The 18,835-nt window shown below is 46.9% G+C and overlaps 1 protein-coding gene across 1 annotated transcript; it reads right to left on the bottom strand.

The window, feature by feature from the left end:
* Positions 1-655: 655 nt before the first annotated feature.
* On the bottom strand, positions 656-8,303 carry LOC112318375 (tubulin alpha-1C chain). Its single transcript, XM_024575612.3, has 4 exons — positions 8,156-8,303; positions 4,602-4,824; positions 4,322-4,470; positions 656-1,744 (listed from the first exon to the last, which is right to left on the bottom strand). Exons 1-4 carry the CDS (start codon positions 8,156-8,158, stop codon positions 770-772), a joined length of 1,350 nt encoding a protein of 449 aa, XP_024431380.1. The 5' UTR covers positions 8,159-8,303; the 3' UTR covers positions 656-769.
* Positions 8,304-18,835: the final 10,532 nt, after the last annotated feature.

Here is an 18,835-nt window from a genome sequence, read left to right on the forward strand (position 1 = left end):
TGCAGCTGAGGCCCCATGTTACCTCCAGGGAGGACGGCATGACCGGTGATGGGCCAGGGGAGGGAAGGCCACGCCAGCAGGGAGGCCTGGCGTGCCTTCTGCCCGTGAGGCACCAGGCGCTTTCCACCCTGGCGACCCTCTGCACCTGGCTGCAAATTGCTCGGCCAGTTTATCCAGCTCAGTTCCCCCATTCCACTCACCGAGAAATTTCCCTAGCTCACTCTCCTGCCTCAGTGTGACTATTGTTTTACTAAATACTGACAGTAGTCATGTCGGGACGACTGATTGCTGGAAGTTTGGCTCCACCCTTCACTACCTGGCTCACCCACCCCCTTACTATTCCACATGTGGTCAGTGGACCACGAGGACCAGCTGGAAGCTCTACCTCAGACGACAGATTCGGATCTGTTTTAACAGGACACATCCCCGCCGTAGTCTGAGAAACAGGCCCAGGCAACCTGAGCCTGTTGCCTTGCCCGATTATCGCCATTCACCAATTTGGGCCCAAGTGAGACAAACCGCTCAGCACCACATTTAAGGGCCCAGAAGCCACTTGAAATGTTGATCCAATGATGTGGGTCATCTGCCAGCCTCCACCCCCCAACTGGCCTTGAGTAAGTGGGGTGAATATTTAATGTGATGATACAGAAGCCAGTTTCACATTAAAATATAAACATCACCTTTATTGGTAGGTTTGGGACACGGAGGACTCACAGGACAGAAATAAGACAGCACTGACACACTGGAGTGTAACAGTGACGCAGACAGGCTAATAGTCTTCACCCTCGTCCTCTCCCTCAGCACTATCTGCTCCGACCTCCTCGTAATCCTTCTCCAGGGCAGCCATGTCCTCACGGGCCTCAGAAAACTCTCCTTCCTCCATGCCCTCACCCACATACCAGTGGACAAAGGCACGCTTGGCGTACATCAGGTCAAACTTGTGGTCCAGGCGAGCCCAGGCCTCAGCAATAGCTGTGGTGTTGCTCAGCATGCACACAGCTCGCTGTACTTTGGCCAGGTCTCCACCAGGCACCACCGTGGGAGGCTGGTAATTAATACCAACTTTGAAGCCAGTGGGGCACCAGTCCACAAACTGGATGCTGCGCTTGGTCTTGATGGTGGCAATGGCAGCATTGACATCTTTGGGAACCACGTCACCACGGTACAACAGGCAGCAGGCCATGTATTTACCGTGGCGAGGGTCACATTTCACCATCTGGTTTGCTGGCTCAAAGCACGCATTGGTGATCTCTGCTACTGTAAGCTGTTCATGGTAGGCTTTCTCAGCAGAGATGACAGGGGCGTATGTGGCCAGAGGGAAGTGGATGCGGGGATAGGGCACCAGGTTGGTCTGGAATTCGGTCAGATCGACATTCAGGGCTCCATCAAACCTGAGGGAAGCAGTGATGGAGGACACAATCTGGCTGATAAGGCGGTTAAGGTTAGTGTAGGTTGGGCGCTCAATATCGAGGTTTCTACGACAGATGTCATAGATGGCCTCGTTGTCAACCATGAAGGCACAATCAGAGTGCTCCAGGGTGGTGTGGGTGGTGAGGATGGAGTTGTAGGGCTCCACCACAGCTGTGGAAACCTGGGGGGCTGGGTAAATGGAGAACTCCAGCTTGGACTTCTTGCCATAATCGACAGAGAGGCGCTCCATCAGCAGGGAGGTGAACCCGGAACCAGTTCCCCCACCAAAGCTGTGGAAAACCAAGAAGCCCTGAAGGCCCGTGCACTGGTCAGCCTGAAAAAGAAAAGTTCTAATTTAAGCCTTGATGAAAGCTACAATGACTTCTTTGAATCCATAATTACTACATTGATTTTTAAAGTCTTTTGAATATTTGCTAAGAAAGCTGTCATAAAAAGGTTCTAAAGTGCTAAGCGAAACTTTTCACAACTCCTGGGGTGGGGGGATCTGCTAAAAGGCTATTTAAAAGTGAACCATTTTCATCACTGAAGGCGGAGGACTCAGGAGGTGGACACAGGGCCCAAGTTTTAGTGACTGGGAGAGCGACCTCTGGTGCCCTTGCTGCGACCACAGAACAAGGGCACCTTCTTATCAGCTGGAGAGCTACCAAGGGCAGGCCTGGACCACCAGCTCCGTACAATGGATGTCTTACAGAGAGATTTGGCAGCTGCGTTCTGAGCTGAAATACAACAGAAGAGCCAAGTTGAATGCCCTGGTATTGGAGTCAGGTTGGGTCATCTGGCTCTACCAGTCCCTTGCTGCGTGACCAAATTCATTTCTCAATCTCAGTTTTCTCATTTAGTAAATGAGAACAGTAATCTACCCCAGGTGGCTGAGAATTAAACGAGTACTTGGAACAGTGCTTGGCACAGTAAGTACTACCTACCCAAAAGCCTGGTCATCCCGGGAAAGGTGACTTACTGTCACAACTCCCTAAGACCTTCAGGGCTTTCCGCCGCTCAACCGGGCTATTCTGGTTAGCAGACTGCAACTCTATAAAAAGATGATTTCGACCTTGCAAGCAAAGTATTCTGTTAACCCTCACTTCTCAAAGGTGTGCACAGCTTTGTGGACACTCTCTAACCTCCCCTCACAGTCCGTGTCTCCAGTGGGGTCTACAATGAGATCAGTGAACAGGGCAGACCCTAGCCTACCAGTTACATCCGCTAAACCTCATACAGACACAGTAGTAACACCAAGGGCAAATGCGGTTGTTTTGGTAGTCAATGAACTTCACTCCTAAACTCTCAATGGCTTTTACTAGACTTATTTGCTCCTAAACTCAGGTCCTCATTTGCCAAGTCAGTGCTTACAGCTGAAGCTTGACTTGCAAATGTAGGAACCACTAACCCAAGTTTTGCCTGGGACACTGATAAACATCTTAAAAAGTATGAAGCCATGAATGATGCAAAGGCCATTCTTTGCAGAATAGACCAGCTGTGGCTGGGCTCAGCACTGGGGTGGCCGAAGTGTCTGTTACGTTTTTTTTTTAGTGCAATGGCTCTAGTAGTGCCTAGTGGTCTTTAACTTCATTCCAAACAATTTTGTTGGACTATATAGTGACAGCTGTCCTATCAGCATGCAGTTAAAAAAAACTTGTCAAAATTGGTATATTTTTGTGCAGCCATTTTAATATTGAAGATGGAAGATATGCAACATTTTTGGCATATTATGCTTTATTTCAAGAAAGATAAAAATGCAAAAAAGATTTGTGCAGTGTACGGAGAAGGTGCTGTGACTGATCGAGCACATCAGAAGTGATTTGCCAAGTTTCTGGGTACTATTGACCTTTTGACCAAGTAACTCTGTGCTGTGGGGCTGTCTCATGCATCGGAAGGTGCTGAGCAGCACCCCCGGCCTCTGCCCACTAGAAGCCAATAGTGGGAGACAGCCGACATGCTCAAAACATCCAAATTAATGAAGTTATTGGTGAAAACAAAAACTGTGTCTTTTATTTTACAGAGAATACTAAACAGACTTTCTGGCCAACCAATACGATGTGACTTTCCTAACAAGCTACTCTACCCAAGCACTCGTTCTTGATTTTGGGTTAATGACTTATAAGCCGCCCATATGTCTAAAGAATAAAGAGTCAGCTGACTGCCAGACTCTTAATTAAGAGTGACCCAAACAGAACACTTGCGAACTTCACTGATGTACATACAGTTGCCTAAGATTCTTCTTCCACAGGGCCACCCCGAACTGCCCTGAGCTCTAGCAGAAAAGTAAGCCAAGCCTTGTGTGTTTCTACCTCGAAGCCTTCCAAGTGTCAGTGATCCATACTCGCTTCTGTAATAAGGGAGCTGCCCTGCCTCCACTTTCAACGTTGAACATTTCCAGTGTTGGCCATTTCTAATTGGTGTTATACTGGCTTCCTGAGCTCTGAACTTTTTGTACTAACAAGGCAACAGGCCAGGTTTTTCTTTTTAACAATTTGATCAATTAGTTACATGTCAAATCCAGCCACCTACTCACTGTGACTAAGATAACCTAAAAAGGGATGTCTCTGCTTGAAGCAGGGAAGCTGACTCATTAACATGAACAAGGACGTTTAATGATCTAGTATGTCAGGGAAACTGGTAAGGCCCCCTGGTTCTCTCCTTGACTCTTGGTAAACTTGGGCTCACTGAATGAGCAATTGTCCAATGGCTCAAATCTGCTTTGTAAGACAAAGAAATAGGCAAAAGAGCGCATATCCCTACCCCAAACAGTTGTCCCATCAACCAGGACTGTCTGGTTTCGAAGTCCAGTTATATTTAGTGAGCAGTCTACAGCCTGTGCAAAGAATGACTCCTGTAGTTTGGTCTCTCTTAAAACAAAAAACTCTCACTCCACCCTAAGTATTGTGTTTACCAGTTTCCGAATCCGGTCCAGGACGAGGTCAATGATCTCCTTGCCAATGGTGTAGTGTCCACGGGCATAGTTATTGGCAGCATCTTCCTTGCCTGTGATCAGCTGCTCAGGGTGGAAGAGCTGGCGGTAGGTACCAGTGCGAACTTCGTCTGGAGGAGGGAAACAAAGCGGCCACCCGTCACTAACAATCCTCACAAGCCCAGGCATCAACAGAGGCCCCAGGACACACCTCCTGTCCCAGACCCCTGGGATCTCACTTGGGTTATTGAGGGCAACTCACCAATGACTGTGGGTTCCAGGTCTACAAACACTGCCCTGGGCACGTGCTTGCCAGCACCCGTCTCACTGAAGAAGGTGTTGAAGGAGTCATCTCCCCCGCCAATGGTCTTGTCACTTGGCATCTGGCCATCGGGCTGGATGCCATGTTCCAGGCAGTAGAGCTCCCAGCAGGCATTGCCGATCTGGACACCAGCCTGGCCCACGTGGATGGAGATGCACTCGCGCTGTGGAAGGAAGAAAGGAGAATGTCAGAATATAACAAACTGGTTGGGACATTTAGGAATGATTCACACCCACATGACTAATTGATCTTCAGGAGAGATAATCACCTTCCGGAAGGCCACTCCTGCTCAGACTGTTGCACAAGCAACAAGTCTTTGCCGAAGACTAATTCAGAGAAAATGCTTGGGAAAACCAAAGATATGTCAATGAACTACTAGACAGACTAGAGACCAGACCTTTCCTTTGTAGCCACATTAGATATTCAAGGTTGGGTTCCTGCCACTTCAGAAAGACCAAGCTGTTCCATAGCAATACATTTTCTCCCAGCTCCTGGAGAATGTTTGCTGAGTCTTTACAGGCATGCAAAATTCTGCCTTTCAGCTGTGATTCACTCTGTGTGATTGTGTAACTATTGAGCTCATTCTGGTCCCTCTTTAATCCTATTCTTTAAATGACAAGAGCTTCTCCCTTTAAAACCAGCTTAAACCAGAAAACTGCAGCCTATGACTCATGGAGAAAACGCCAGATAAGCAGCAGTTAGCTGTATTTTAAAAACTGGCCAGAGGCAGCCTTTTAACACTGCGGAAGAATTTAATCTTAAGGAAGAACATTTTCCTTCACTATCAACACGCTTGGGTGATGGGAGGGTGGGAGTGGAGGCACAGGGCAATGAAAGCTAGAATTGTCCCCAAGACTTTGGCAGTTTCCTAGTAAAATGTAGACATATTTTTGGTACTGTGGAGAAAGTCCACAGTTAAGAATTTAATGATGCTATTGAGAAAAGGTTTGTTTTCCTTCATTCGCTGAACAAAATAATGTTACCAAACTAATTCCCGTTTAGTAAAAGAAGGCAAGCCCTGGCCAGTGTGTCTCAGTGAATTGGAGTGAGAGGTCGCAGGTTCGATTCCCGGCTGGGGCACTTGCCTGGGTTGCAGGTTCAGTCCCAAGTCGGACACGTGTGAGAGGCAACCACTGATGTTTCTCTCCCTCCCTTCCCCTCCCTCTTAAAAAAATACAAACAACAACAACAATGAGCACATCCTCTGGTAAGGATTAATAAAATAGTAAAAGGCAATGAACCTCTACACCTGCAGACTTAAAAGGGAAACAAAAAAAAAGATGTTTATCATATTTCATCATAAGTCAAATTAACTACTTTGGAGGCTTGCAGAGGACTTCTCAAAAGTGGACGCCAACTATCTCCCACTTCCCTCAAGTAAGGTTTCATGTTTTTTTTAATAGCCACTAATAGGAAACTAGTTAAAGAAAATTCAACACCAGCTGAGATCTGAAAGAGCCTGGTTTCATAACGTGAGATCACAAAACCCTAATCGCTCACCTTTCACTGCGGTCCCGCCCCTTCCCACCTACACTGCCCACGAAACACGCATGGCCTCACGACCACATCACAAGCCCAGGATGGCCCGCACCCACTAGCCCAGCTGTAGGCCTGTGGGAGAAAAGGGGTTGTTTGGGCCCGTGGACCCATGACCATTCAGCCATTGCATCATGTTTGCCTTTAACTGGACTTTGAAATTCCGGAGCTCAAGAAAGTTGGAGAGACCCAGACCCATGGAGATAAAGTAGCTGAGAAAGTACTCTCTAATGAGGCGCTTCTCCCGTCAAAGCCTTCCGAGCCCTGGCTCAGTGGATTGAGCGCTGACCTGCGAACCAAAGGGTCGCTGGTTGGACCCCCAGTCAGGGCACATGCCTGGGTTGCCGGCCAGGTCCGTAGTTGGGAGGGCGTGTGATCAATGTTTCTCTCCCTTTCTTTCTCCCACCCTTCTCTCTCTAAAAAATAAAATCTTTAAAATTAAAAAAAAAAAAAGCCTTTTGAGCCCCAAGATTTCCTTGCACTGTCCAACAATCTAACCCAATTCCTCTGTAGATTGTGCCCTCTGCTCCCCCCTGGCTGCTGGGGAGACGGAGCAACAACAGGTGATGGAGTCCATTAGTTCAGCTTTAACTGGCCGCGCAGTCACTGTCTCTCCTAATCTAACCTGTGGTTGCTGGCATAGGTCTGCTGCTGCTGCTGCTGCTGCTCTCCCTGCCTTCAGACCAGCGATGTGCAACCTTTTTCATCTCATGGCACACACAAATTACTAAAATTCCGTGGCATACTAATACTAAAAGTACAAATTTTTGCTGACCTGGACAAGATAAAAAGTCGGTATAACTTTGATTCGCACCAGACAGCTAGTTCCATTAGACGACCTAAGGGAAAGGAGGTCAGTCTCTGACTAAACAGTCAAGCATGGCATGTTTTAAAAATTCTCGCAGCACACGGGTTGAAAATTGCTTCTTTAAACCATCACACCACTTTCCAAATTTTTTTTTTAACCAGTATTTTTGGTTTTGCTTAGAGAAAAGCACTCGGGCAAGGTGGTACAATAAGACACACTTTTAGTAACTGCGGTAGTCTCTGAAGATTGTAACTTGCTACTGTTCACTGTGTTCCTGGTTTAAAACAAGAGATACTATTTTGAAACACGAATACCGGTTCTAAAACATGGCTTATTTTACTTAGGTAAACCAACAGAGGCTCTTAGCTGTTTCAGTACCTCTGGAAGTTATGTCGAAAATACTCAAGTTGTGTGTGCCTGCACGTTTCTACGAAACGAAGAACACATTGTCAGAACTGGTTTACCCCGTGGGCTTACAAGAAAATATCCTTCCATGGACTTGCCTTTTTTTTTTTTTTTTAAACCTGGCTGAAGTAGAAAGCTTCAGCTACAAACAACCCTCTCAATGAACACCAGAAATGCAGGATTAGACGACAGGAGGAATCTGCCTACCGCCTTCAGGTGGATCCGTACAATGGAAACCTCTCTCTAGAGCCTGGCCACAGGTGAGTCAGCAGCGAGTCACCGGGCGCTGGGGAGGGCGAGCCAGTAAGTGCTTGCGCCTTCCGTGCGGAAGCGCATCAAGTGCTCCAGGTACTTCCAATTCGTAAGGGACGATGAGGTCATTTGGGGAAATGGGAGGGAAGAAATTTTCAGTTCCCACGAGCCCTTGGAAGTCAATGTGAAGACTTCCCGGCCTTCCTAAGGCGGTGGCTGGCCCTAGGACGACAGTCTCTCGGCAGGATCTTTAGAAAGTTTTCCACTTCCACTGAGGGCAGTGCTCGAGCTGCGTCTCTTTAACTCAAGGAGGGTGCCGGGTGAACTCAGCTTTCCCAGCCTGGTCACTAGAAGCCAGTTTGCCTGGAGGCGTCCCGGACACGGTCCCACGTGCAACCCGAGTCGCGCGCCCAGGAGGACTGCTCACTCCCCCCGCCCGGGGACAGGGACGGGAACCGGGACGGGGAGACAACCCCCAACCCCGGTAACTTACCATAACTGAAACGTAGGGCTCACGGGACTGGAGAGGGCGAAGGTAAGGTGAGAAAAATCTCCCACTAACAGATTTCCAAGGAATCCGGGGGAGAAATGGTCCTGCCGCCTGCGCGCTGGGCCCTATATACCCCCCGGCTGCAGGGAGGGCGGGCACTGAACCCCGCCCGGGCCCACCCCCAACCCCGCCTCCAGCTGCGTGGCCCTCGGCCCGGCGCCCTGCTCGACTCAGCCCGTAGAGGGAGGATGAGTACGTGGCGCTGATTGGTGGGTTCAAAAGTTCAAACCAAACTGTTTGGAAGGAGCCAGAAGAACCGGGAAGGGGAGGGGACCTGCTGGGGGCCAGTGAGCGGGCCGCTGGGGTGGGAAAGAAGAGGGAGACCGCATCTCAGAGGAGCGGGATGGCGCAGCGTGCGCCCAGTCCTCTGCGGGTGGGTGGGGGGCGTCAGGTGGGCCAAGCCTAACCCAGGCGAGGCGCGCAGTGAGTGGGGCGGCAGCCGCAGCCCCGAAGCGCGGACCCTCCCGCCGCGCGCCGCGCCCTGTGCCGGGCCCCCGAGGCCACCGCACGTGGCCCCCAGCCAGTCGCAGCCGCACTGGTCTCTGCAGAGGCCGGGCCTGCGAGCCGCCCTGCCGCGTCTGTCTTGCCCAGGCTCGCGGGCCCCTGGTTGCTCTTTCCAGGTCACGGTTACCACCCGCCGTCCTGAAGCCTCACTTTTTTGGTTGCTTTTCCTTGCTAGTTTTCCTGCTTCCTTTAAAACAGGAAACTTTTGGTTCCTAACAACAATCTCTTTTCACTTAGCACAAAAGCTTTTTTTTTTTTTTTAGTTCATTTATTGACTGCTTACTATGCAGAAGAGCTGGTTTTTTACACTGTATTAATCACATTACATCCGCAACAAACCCTGTGAGTTATCCCCATTTTACAGATGAGAAAACTAGGACTCAGAGGAATTAAACTAGTCGACGGTCACCCAGCTGGTCTGGCGGTGGAGCACCCTCAGTCCTCGCCACCTTGTACCCTCCGGCCGCTGCTTCCCTTACTAGGTGCTCTAAATATACCCTTTATTTCTCAGGTGCGTGGCGTCGGGACGGGGGTATTACTCATACTGTGCACCCTGGCATGCAGATTATTTTGAGCTGAAAAGAATTAAAGTCCAAAAAACTCAAGAGGTTTTTTTTTTTTTTTACCTACCCCTTCCCTTCCTTAAAGAGATTCAGATAGAAAAACCTGCTTTTGAAAGGGAACCTTGGAATATTCACCTTAGCACAACGACATACATACCTAACTTTGCCTCTCTGTCTTTGGAATTTTCATGCTTCTCGAGCACACATATTAATATTCGATTTTCTCCTGTTAATCTATTGTATGCCATTTGAATTATTCCACCAGGCATAAGAACTAACGGGGTCAGCGGAAAGCTTCCCCTGCCCTGACTTTAGTGTCCTTTATCTTAGTTGTTTTTTTCTCTCTGCAACTTCGTTATGTTAGCTCTTAAATTCCTGAACCAGCTCTGGGTGGTAGAGTTTATGGAAATATGCAGAGAACAATAGTGACTGCTATCCAGAATGTAAGTCACAGGGCTTTTTCCAGAAGTAGGAAAAGGCAAAATGAAAGCAGAAATGGGTTTTGGATACTGAATAGGCAGAACATGAGGTGCACTCAACTCTCACGCACAGAATGGACGCTGTGAGCATACGCAGACTGCTTTTCACGCTACAGCACGCAGTTCATTCATCCAGCGCTTATTGAGTTCCCATGGTGTGGCAAAGTGTTCCGCAATCTAGAGTAACAGCATTTTAGTCTGTTGTTAAATACTTTAGTCTTAATTAGTAGAGTTTTACACTTTTTTGGATTCATTCCACAAATACATTTAGCACAGTTTCTAGGTGCTTAGGGATGAGGCAGGACAGTAAGAAGCTAGGAAAATTCCTTGGTAAGTAGAATGGGGGAACTGAGACAGCTGAATAAACTGGCTGAGCAGTTTACAGCCAGGTGCAGAGGGTGGCCAGGGTGGAAAGCGCCTGGGTGCCTGGCAATGGGCAAAACTGGCGCCGGACCTTACCCCCTTTCCTCCCCTGGCCCATCACTGGTCATGCCGTCCTCCCTGGAAGTAACATTGAGGCCTCAGCTGCATTTCAGCCCCAGGCCCAGAGAAGCAGCAAACCCAGGTGGGCGATGCCAGCACCAGCTGCAGTGCCTAATGACCCTGTGCCCTGGCACTGACCACTCCCTGAAAGGGCACACCTGGGAAAACTGGTGACTATCCTATTGAGATCCTCTCCTAAGACCTCCCCTAAATCCCAGCCATTGAAAACCCTGAAAACAAAGGATCCAGTGCATGCCCAGGCCGCTCTCTCCCTCCCCCACAGGCACACATCTGAACTCTAAGGAACCCCACTGAGACTTCACTCAGGGGAGCAGTGGGCATCAGCAGCTCCTCTTAGGAGAACCCCATGAACCTGTCTCTAAGGCCCCTTTTCTCTGACTTCCCAGTGAGCCAAAGCAGCCCTGCCTGGGCTCATTTCTTTCCTATAACTTTTCTACAGAACCAAAGCAGCTGACAACTGGAACAACACTGACAGATCTCTGCCTCATGAAGCTAATGTTCTGGGGTGGGGGTGAGGGGGTAGGGAAGAAAGACAATGAGCATAATAAAACATAAATTAAGTTATGCTATATCAAGAAGCTCCTAGATAGACTCTTGGTCAGGGGCACACAGGAGAAGGGTAAATGAGGCTGCCCGATGGACCGATCTCTGGGGGTGAAGCCAGCCCTCCCACTGAGAGGGGTGAGAGGGTGCAGGAGCTGGCCTAACGTCTCCTTTGGTAATTTTGGCAGTTGCCACGTTGGCAACTAGCAAACTAGGCCCAAGTTCTGGAAAGCTGCTACTGTCATCAGCTGAGGTGGCAAAACTCTGCAGCGTTTGACTAACTCCTGGTTGGCTGGAACTGGGTGAAGACCAGCTGTAAAAACAAACTTCAGCTGGTTTAAGCTGAAGCCCTTCAGGATTTTTCTTTTCAGGCTGACCTCATCTTGCCTCCTCTTAGTCATTCTCTCCATTTCCAGCCATTACCCCGTAGCCACCGAGACTCAAGGAATGGGGAATAAACTAAATTCTACTTCAATGTATGGGTTGTTGAGCAGGGAACATTTAGAAGGCTGCTTCCCCTGCAGGCTGTAGCCTCTATTGTGAAGGATTTTAATTAAAAAGAACCTCAATAAAGTTATAACTGCCCTGTCAAAAAATGTTAAGTAACTTGGATAATTTATTAGAAGGCGTAGAGTGCTGTAGGGATATACAGAGCAAAGTAAAGTGGAGTGGGGTGGGGGGGATGGGGAGGAAGGTTCTGTCCTGAGAGGGAATTCCACCTTCTACACGGTATGAGTTCTTGCAGCTGAGCTAGTAAGGAATTTCAGTACAATGTAAGCTGGGGCAGTAAGCTAGTAAAGTTAACAGGGGTTTGATTATAAAGACTCAGTCTGGATTCTCACATCTGGCAAAAAGGCTGTCTCTTTGTTAGCCTGATTGCTCCTTAGCCCATCTACAGCAGGGAAGGTACTTTTCACATGGAGATTTATTTCCTGCACTTAGAGAGTCTGAGAGCTCCTCCCGCTCCTGCTGCTTCTAAAGTGATTTTAATCCAAAATAGTAAATATACCATTGTGGGATATTTTGGAGCGACCTACCTTGGGCCCTAACAGTTGCGACATAAACAAAATGGTCAGGGTCAGCCTTAATGGGAAGTGAGGTCTGAACAAAGATTCGAGGTCATGAGGGGTCAGCCGAGTCGCTGGCTGGGAGAGGAGTGGTCCCAGGACAGTGAGCAGCTGGAGCAAAGGCAAGAGTGTTCTTAGAAGGAAGAGCAGGGAGGCCAGTTTGGCTGGAAAAGATGAAGAGCAGATGAGAGAGCCAGATCTAGTAGCTTCTTGTAAGGCACTGCGGGTCCTGTGGCTTTTACTCTGACATGAAGAGCCAATGTAGGGCTCAAAACATAGAAGTGACTTGACCTGATTACCTTTTTTAAAAAATCATGCTGGTTGTTGTGTTGTGAATAGGTAATTGGAGGGCACAGGTAGAAACAGGAATCCATCTTGAGATGGTAACTCATGCAGCAATCCTTCTGAGAGATGATGAAGACTCAGACTAGGGTGGGAGCAGAGGAGGTGGTGAAAAGTTTAGAGTTGGCTACATTCTGAAGATGGGACCAAAATGATTTCCCAAAGGCTCACATGTGAGGGAAAGACAAGCCAAGGATTACTCCAGAGTTTTTTGCCTGAATGATTGAGAGGTGGATTTGCCATCAACAGATGCGAAAGGCTATGGATGGTGCAGGCTTGGAGGGGGGCGATGTCAAGGATTTGTTCTCAGTCGAGAAGTTGATGTTCATGTGGAAGTGGCCATGCCCAATACCCAGCAGGACATGAGAGTGTGAATTTCAAGGAAGAGAGATCAGGGTGGAGATATACATCTAGATGCCACCCTAAAGTTGTGACATTGGCTGAGATCACTGAGGCAGTGGATGTAGAAATAGCAGAGGACCAAGGACTGGCTCTGGGAGAACCGGTTAAAGGACAGCAAGAGGGAACAGCCAGCGTGTGTTAGAAAACCAGAGTGTGAGGCCCTGGAAACCAAGGAGGGAGTGATCGACAGGGGGAAATGCTGCCAACAGGTGAAGGAAGAGGAGAACTCAGAAATGACCACCGCATTTAGCCCAGTAGATGTCACTAGGAACCTTGATAAGAACAGCTTGGTGTGGCAATTTAAAAATAATAGGTGTTTTATTTTTAGATTCTGCTTTTCTTATGATTCATTAACAAAATACCTTTATTTTTCTTGTCACTGCCTGCTACCTCACATTCAGACAGATGCTCTTGAACAACCACAGCATGTTTAAGGGTTTGCACTCCTGATCACCTTGGTTTGCATTCTGGCTTTTTTGTTTTCTAGCTGTGGGTCCTTGGGCACCTTTCTTTCTTTCTTTCTTTCTTTCTTTTTTAAATCCTCATCTGAGGATGTTTACTGATTTTAGAGAGACAAGAGGGAGAGAGAAACATCAACCAACTGCTTCCCATATGTGCCAGACCGGGCAGCAAACTTGCAACCTAGGTAGTGCCCTGACTGGGAATCGAACACACAACCTTTTGGTGTATGGGACAACACTCCAACCAACTGAGCTACCAGGCCAGGGTGAGCACATTTCTTAATCTCTTTAAATTTCCTCTATAAAATGGTATAGTATGTAACTGATAGGTGGATACATTGTTATGAGGATTGAGATAAATAATGGGGTAAAACAGCACACACACGTAAGGCAGTAAGTAAAATTAGTAGCTGCTACTGTTGGAGGTGGACAGAATTAGAGGAGAGAAGCTTCCTCTGGCATTTACAATCATTTCGAGCATTGGCATCCATGTTTAAGTTTGCTGCCCTCTGCTGGATTTTTTTTTTTTTTTTTTTAGGAGGTGGGGAATCTCCTGGGCAGGCAGTTAAAAATTTAACCTTTATTAAAGTGAACAGGTATTTATGGGTCTAAAAATCACTGAATGTGTGGAGATGTGGAAACTGATCTTACTTTCCAGAAATTGAAATTTTCCAGAAGTCACCACAAACATGTTAGTTATTAACAGAACCAGTGCTCTGCCATTTTTGGTGATACAACTTTGAACAGGCGCTTTCTCCTCTTTGGGGCCCAGGTTTTCATGCATAATATGAGGGGATTGGACAGGATTATCTCTAAGGCCTTGTCCAGCCCTAATATTTTGCGATGCTGTGACTTGAAGCTGCTACTGTACATGAGAGCTGTACAAAAATGAGCAAAGTTAAAAATGTGTTTCATTCAGTCAGCATCTTCCAGGAATCACAAGTATATCAGATAAATACTTACAGATGGGGCTTTTGCTGGAGTCTTACAATGCTTTAGGGAGAGAAGTGTTGCATACCTACTCTGGCTTGAGAAAGTTTGGACTTTAAATTGGACCTATAGCCTGCCCACAAAACATTAGTAAAGAGAAAATAATTCACATAAAACTGAACCTTTTGTGTTTTCAGTCTAACTCCTGTTTTCTATGCAAGGATACCAGTAATACTGAAAATTTTATTTGTGTTCAGTTACAAATTACATGTTACAAATAATAATGGTATAAGGATATTTTGTGCTCATATAGCAATTTATAACAAAATGTTTTCTACTCCAATAGTGCCTGGAGGAGTTTTCAAAAATGTTTTTAACAAAGGTATTTATTATGGAACTGTGGGAAATAAGGTCCTGAGACTTGAAATAATTAACCTAACCCACAAGAGGTAAAACCCAGAATTAATGCCTAAAATGACAGTTGCCTCTTTTACTTCTAGGCCTTTCCCTGGAAGCAGCACTAGTTCACTGGGAATGGAAGTGCCAGAAAAGTCATTTACTGAATTTGTTGTCTTATGGCAAGGCTACTAATTTAACAAGAAAAAAGACAATTGTCCAACTTTCAAGACCTCCAAAGGGCAGCTAGGACTCCTTGCAGTTAAGTTCAACCGCCTTCTTTACGATAAGCATCTAAAAAAATCTATGTATTTTCAGGCAGTTGGTTTTTCCTTCTCTTTAGACCTTATAAATACAGAACAGCAGGGCATCATCTTCTACATAATGTGTTATTTTCTTCTTGGGGAAAAATAACCCGCAGATCCTTTAACTTCCACTCGCTGCTCTCTTCAGCCTGCAAACATTTGCAGGCTGTACAACTTTCTCACACCTTGCTTCAGAGTTCGCCTCCCCGGTGGCAGGATAGGAGCGGTGATTGGGACTGCTTCCCTCTCCTCAGGCCTCTGTGTGTGCAATGCCATAGCTCCATTTGGGGAGCGTCCCAAAGAGGATCGGCTTTCATCTCTGAAATTTCCCATTTGATTCCCACTGAGATATCACTCGACTTGTTCTAATCTGTTTTATGTTCCTTAAAAATATACTGCTTTGAGTCGCTTCCTCACGGTGACTGACTGAAACACTGAGCAGGTTGCGTTTCTCTCATATTATATATATTTCCCCTCTACAGACTGCAGCCAGCCGTCCCAGCCAAGCTCTTTCCCATCTCTTCTGTAAGCAATTCCCTCCCCTACCCCTTTAAGATAAACAGGTAAAATTCTCTTGCAGAAAATTAAAAGGAACTGTTCATATTCTTCAATTATCGACATTCAGTAATGGACCATATCCTGGAGTCTTGAAGTCTTTTCTATTTATGGCAAAAACAATTTTATTTTTTTATATATCTAAAAAGCCCCCAGGCAGCCCACAGCAGACCCTGGGGGTCTTCTTTCCTGTGACTCTAACTCTGGCCAGCAGGTGAGACACTGCGGGGTTGACTTAGAGCCTGTGACTATCCGGATAATCCTTCCCCTTTCCTTTTCCGGTATCTCTCTACCTGTCCCCCCACCTCCTCCCAGGACACAGAGCCAGCCATTCTCGAGTACACTAAGTGTTGTTTCTCCCTAGCTAACTACACAATAGTACCTCAGTACAAAGGAATATCAATGCATGAACTATACACGGTTAGGAAACTTGCGGGGGAAACAGTCCCGTGGTCCTCAGGCTGTTCATTGAATTTGGCTGAAAGCACGTGGCCTCTTCGGTGCCCGTTTCCTCCCAAGTCAGTGGGACTCTCCCTAACTGAACCCCTTGTGGTTCTCTTGCGCCGATTCCCTGCTCACTGGTGTGCTAGAGCTGCTAGAGCCAATTGTTAGGTTTTCAGGAATTTTGTGAGCCAGTTGGACATACATTGGTGGCTTGAAATCAGTAATGGGGGATGTATTTACACCATGGAAATTGGTGAATACTACAAATTAGGCTCTTACCTCCACTCCCCGCTGCTTGTTAAACATTTACCAGCACGCCACCGCCCCTCCTTCTACACTAACCAAGTCAGGTCATCTCTCTTGGTTCTCTCAGTCCTGTCAGAAATAGGAGGTTTTTCGGGGGGTTTTTTGTTTTTGTTTTTGTTTTGTTTTGTCTAACAACTTAGCTAATTCTGTGGCTTCTGGCTTAACCCTCTCCTCACAGCCAACCAAAGCCCAAAAGCCCAGCCGGCTTCTCCCAGTTCCAGGTTTCAGGACTAAGAACAGGTTACCTCCTAGCCCCTCCAATCCCAGTCAACTCACTAATGGTTCTTTCCCAGCACTTTTACTTCCTGGGTCCTAAAAGCCCCCAAACTCCTCTCCTGCCTCCCTCTCCATTCCTGCCCCCTCAACCTCCACCAGGGCCGTGACCCTGGGCTTTCATCTGCAGACTGAGGAGCTTACAGGGTCTAAGTTATTTATTTATTCTCCACAATAACCCTATGTGGTAGAAACTACTGTTACCTCCGTTTTATTGAAAAGGAAGTTGAGGCTCATGGGGTTAAGTAACTTCACCTAAAGACACACTGGCCCAGGCTGTGTTAGGTCCAGCCTTTTTCTAAGGGGTCCCCACCCCTTTCCTCGGGAGGTCTGCTTTAATGCTTTCAGTTTCAAACCACTGTCTTCTCTCCAAAAGCACTAATATGAAGCTACTTTTATATCAACAACTTTAATTACATGTTTATTTCTCCAAGTCATCCAAACCTGGAATGATCCCCAAACTCTTCAGTTAAAAGACCCAGTGAAGGAAGGAGGCTGGTGCAGAGTTCTAACAGATGTGGACCTGTCCCCACAGGCCTCTATTTTTATAGCATTTGCTATTTTGATCCCCTAGTCCATGTACTTTTTGCTCTTACCCTCCAGCTTTTGTTGTTCTGATAGAGTCAGGAGCATAAGCCTTTTAGAAACCCCAAAACGTCCTTGCTTGTTTCTGAGAGATCAAGAGTTCCTCATTTTCAATCACATACTTCTTTGTTTTGGTAAGCTGTGGTTCCCACCGACCTCATAAATGGGTTTGTGGAAAGGCCTGGGACGACAAAAATCTACTTGCTTTCCCCTCTCTGTTTATTTGTACCGAACCCAAGGGACAATGCTCTGTTCACAAACTGTGGGGAAAAAAGGAGAGAGAACGAAAGAATTCTTTGTGTTCAAAATAAAGAAACAAATTTTACATTCAGGCTGCTATACTCCTTCACTCTGCCTGAAATGATTGATAGTAAACCAAAGTTGTTTCGGAGGGAAGAAAAATTAACCTGGAATATAGGTCACCTAACAAGCTGTGAAACCTGTTTCCCTGATGCCGGTTTGCTTGAGTGCATTGGTGGGTTTAATGGCCTCTGGTCAGGGCCCAGACAGCCTGCAACAGGCTGACCATGTCACCCCCACTTCATGTTGACATCCTAACCTCCACTGTGGTGTTAGGAGGTGAGGATGTTGGGTGGTGGAGCCCCCATGAGTGGGATTAATGTCCTTTTAAAAAGGGACTCTTGCCCTGTGAAATATGATAAAATGGCGATCAGAACTCTGCCGTGCTGGCACCCTAAACTCAAACTTCCAGCCTCCAGAACTGTGAGAAAGAAGTTTCTGTTGTATATAAGCCACCCCGTTTACGGTATTTTGTTAAGCAGCCTGAGAAAATACAGCCCACTTCCAGGCACATTGTGATGGCTGCAGAGGAAGACAAGCCCAGGTGCTGATACGGGAGAGTAGCGGTTACTTACTTAGTAAGGAGGGAATCATTCTGACCTCTAGAGAAAGCACGGAATGAAAGGCAAAGGGAAAGATCCTGGGGGGTAGGGGAAGTAAAGATCAGGATGACAAAACACTGAAGTAAGGACCCTCAGTGACAAGAGTGTACACTCTCAGAGTCATTATAACTATCAGGAACTGATTAAATAGCACAACCTCGGCCAAGTCCCCAGCTGAGTGTGTCTGAGTTTCCCCATCTGCTGTGAGGATAACAGCCTCTGTAAAGCAGCTTTACAGATAGATCACTGGGTTGGGATTTAGGAGACTGGATTCTAGTTTTAGCACAACTGACTGAGTGGGTCTTAGTTTTGTCATTTGTAAAATAAAATATAGTCTCTAAGTTTCCTTATATAATTCAGTCATTTTATAAGCTCCCTGAAAATGTAAAGATAATTTCTAGAAATGCAAAATTACACTCTTCTTTCTTTTATTCAATAAATGTTTCCTTGGCTCCTACTGTGTACTCAGCACTGTACTAGGAACTGAGGACAAGGTGAAGCTCTTCCAGAAGTTTAAATTGTGTTTGGGGAAGAGACACAATGTAGGAAGAAAAATAAAGCCAAGTGAGAAGGCTAGTGAGTAATGAGGAGTACTAGTTTACCTAATGTGGCAGAGGAGGCATCTCTGATTTGAAGGAAGAACTGAGCCCTGTGGGTGTCTGGGGGAAGAGCAGGCCAGGCAGACGGAATGGCTGGAGCAGGGTGAGGGAGGGAAAAGCAATAGGAGATAAGGTAAGAGAGAGAGTGGGACCCAGACTGTGTAGGCTGTCAGAGGCCTACGTAAGAAACCTAGCTTTTTCTCTGAGTGAGACTGGAAGTTGTTGGAGGGCTCTAAGCAAAGTCATGATGTGATTAGACTTCTGTTTTAACAGGGTCACTCTGACCTCTGTGATTTGAATAGACTGTAGGGAGGCAAGAATGAAAGTAGACAACTCAGTTAAGCCGCTAGTGTAATAATCTGGGCAGGAGCCTGGGATGGTAGCGAAGGAGATACTGAGATGTGGCCAGATTCTAGAAAGGAGTTTCTGGTGGACTGGATGTGGGTTGTGAGAAAAAGAAGAA

Source organism: Desmodus rotundus, chromosome 3 (assembly GCF_022682495.2).
Source record: "Desmodus rotundus isolate HL8 chromosome 3, HLdesRot8A.1, whole genome shotgun sequence".
Lineage (NCBI taxonomy): Eukaryota > Metazoa > Chordata > Mammalia > Chiroptera > Phyllostomidae > Desmodus > Desmodus rotundus.

Coding starts and splice junctions, on each gene's coding strand:
- LOC112318375 (XM_024575612.3), bottom strand. Junction 4,471..4,601: donor CCTGGAACCCACAGTCATTG/GTGAGTTGCCCT, acceptor TCCCTCCTCCAG/ACGAAGTTCGCACTGGTACC. Junction 1,745..4,321: donor TGGACCGGATTCGGAAACTG/GTAAACACAATA, acceptor TTTCTTTTTCAG/GCTGACCAGTGCACGGGCCT.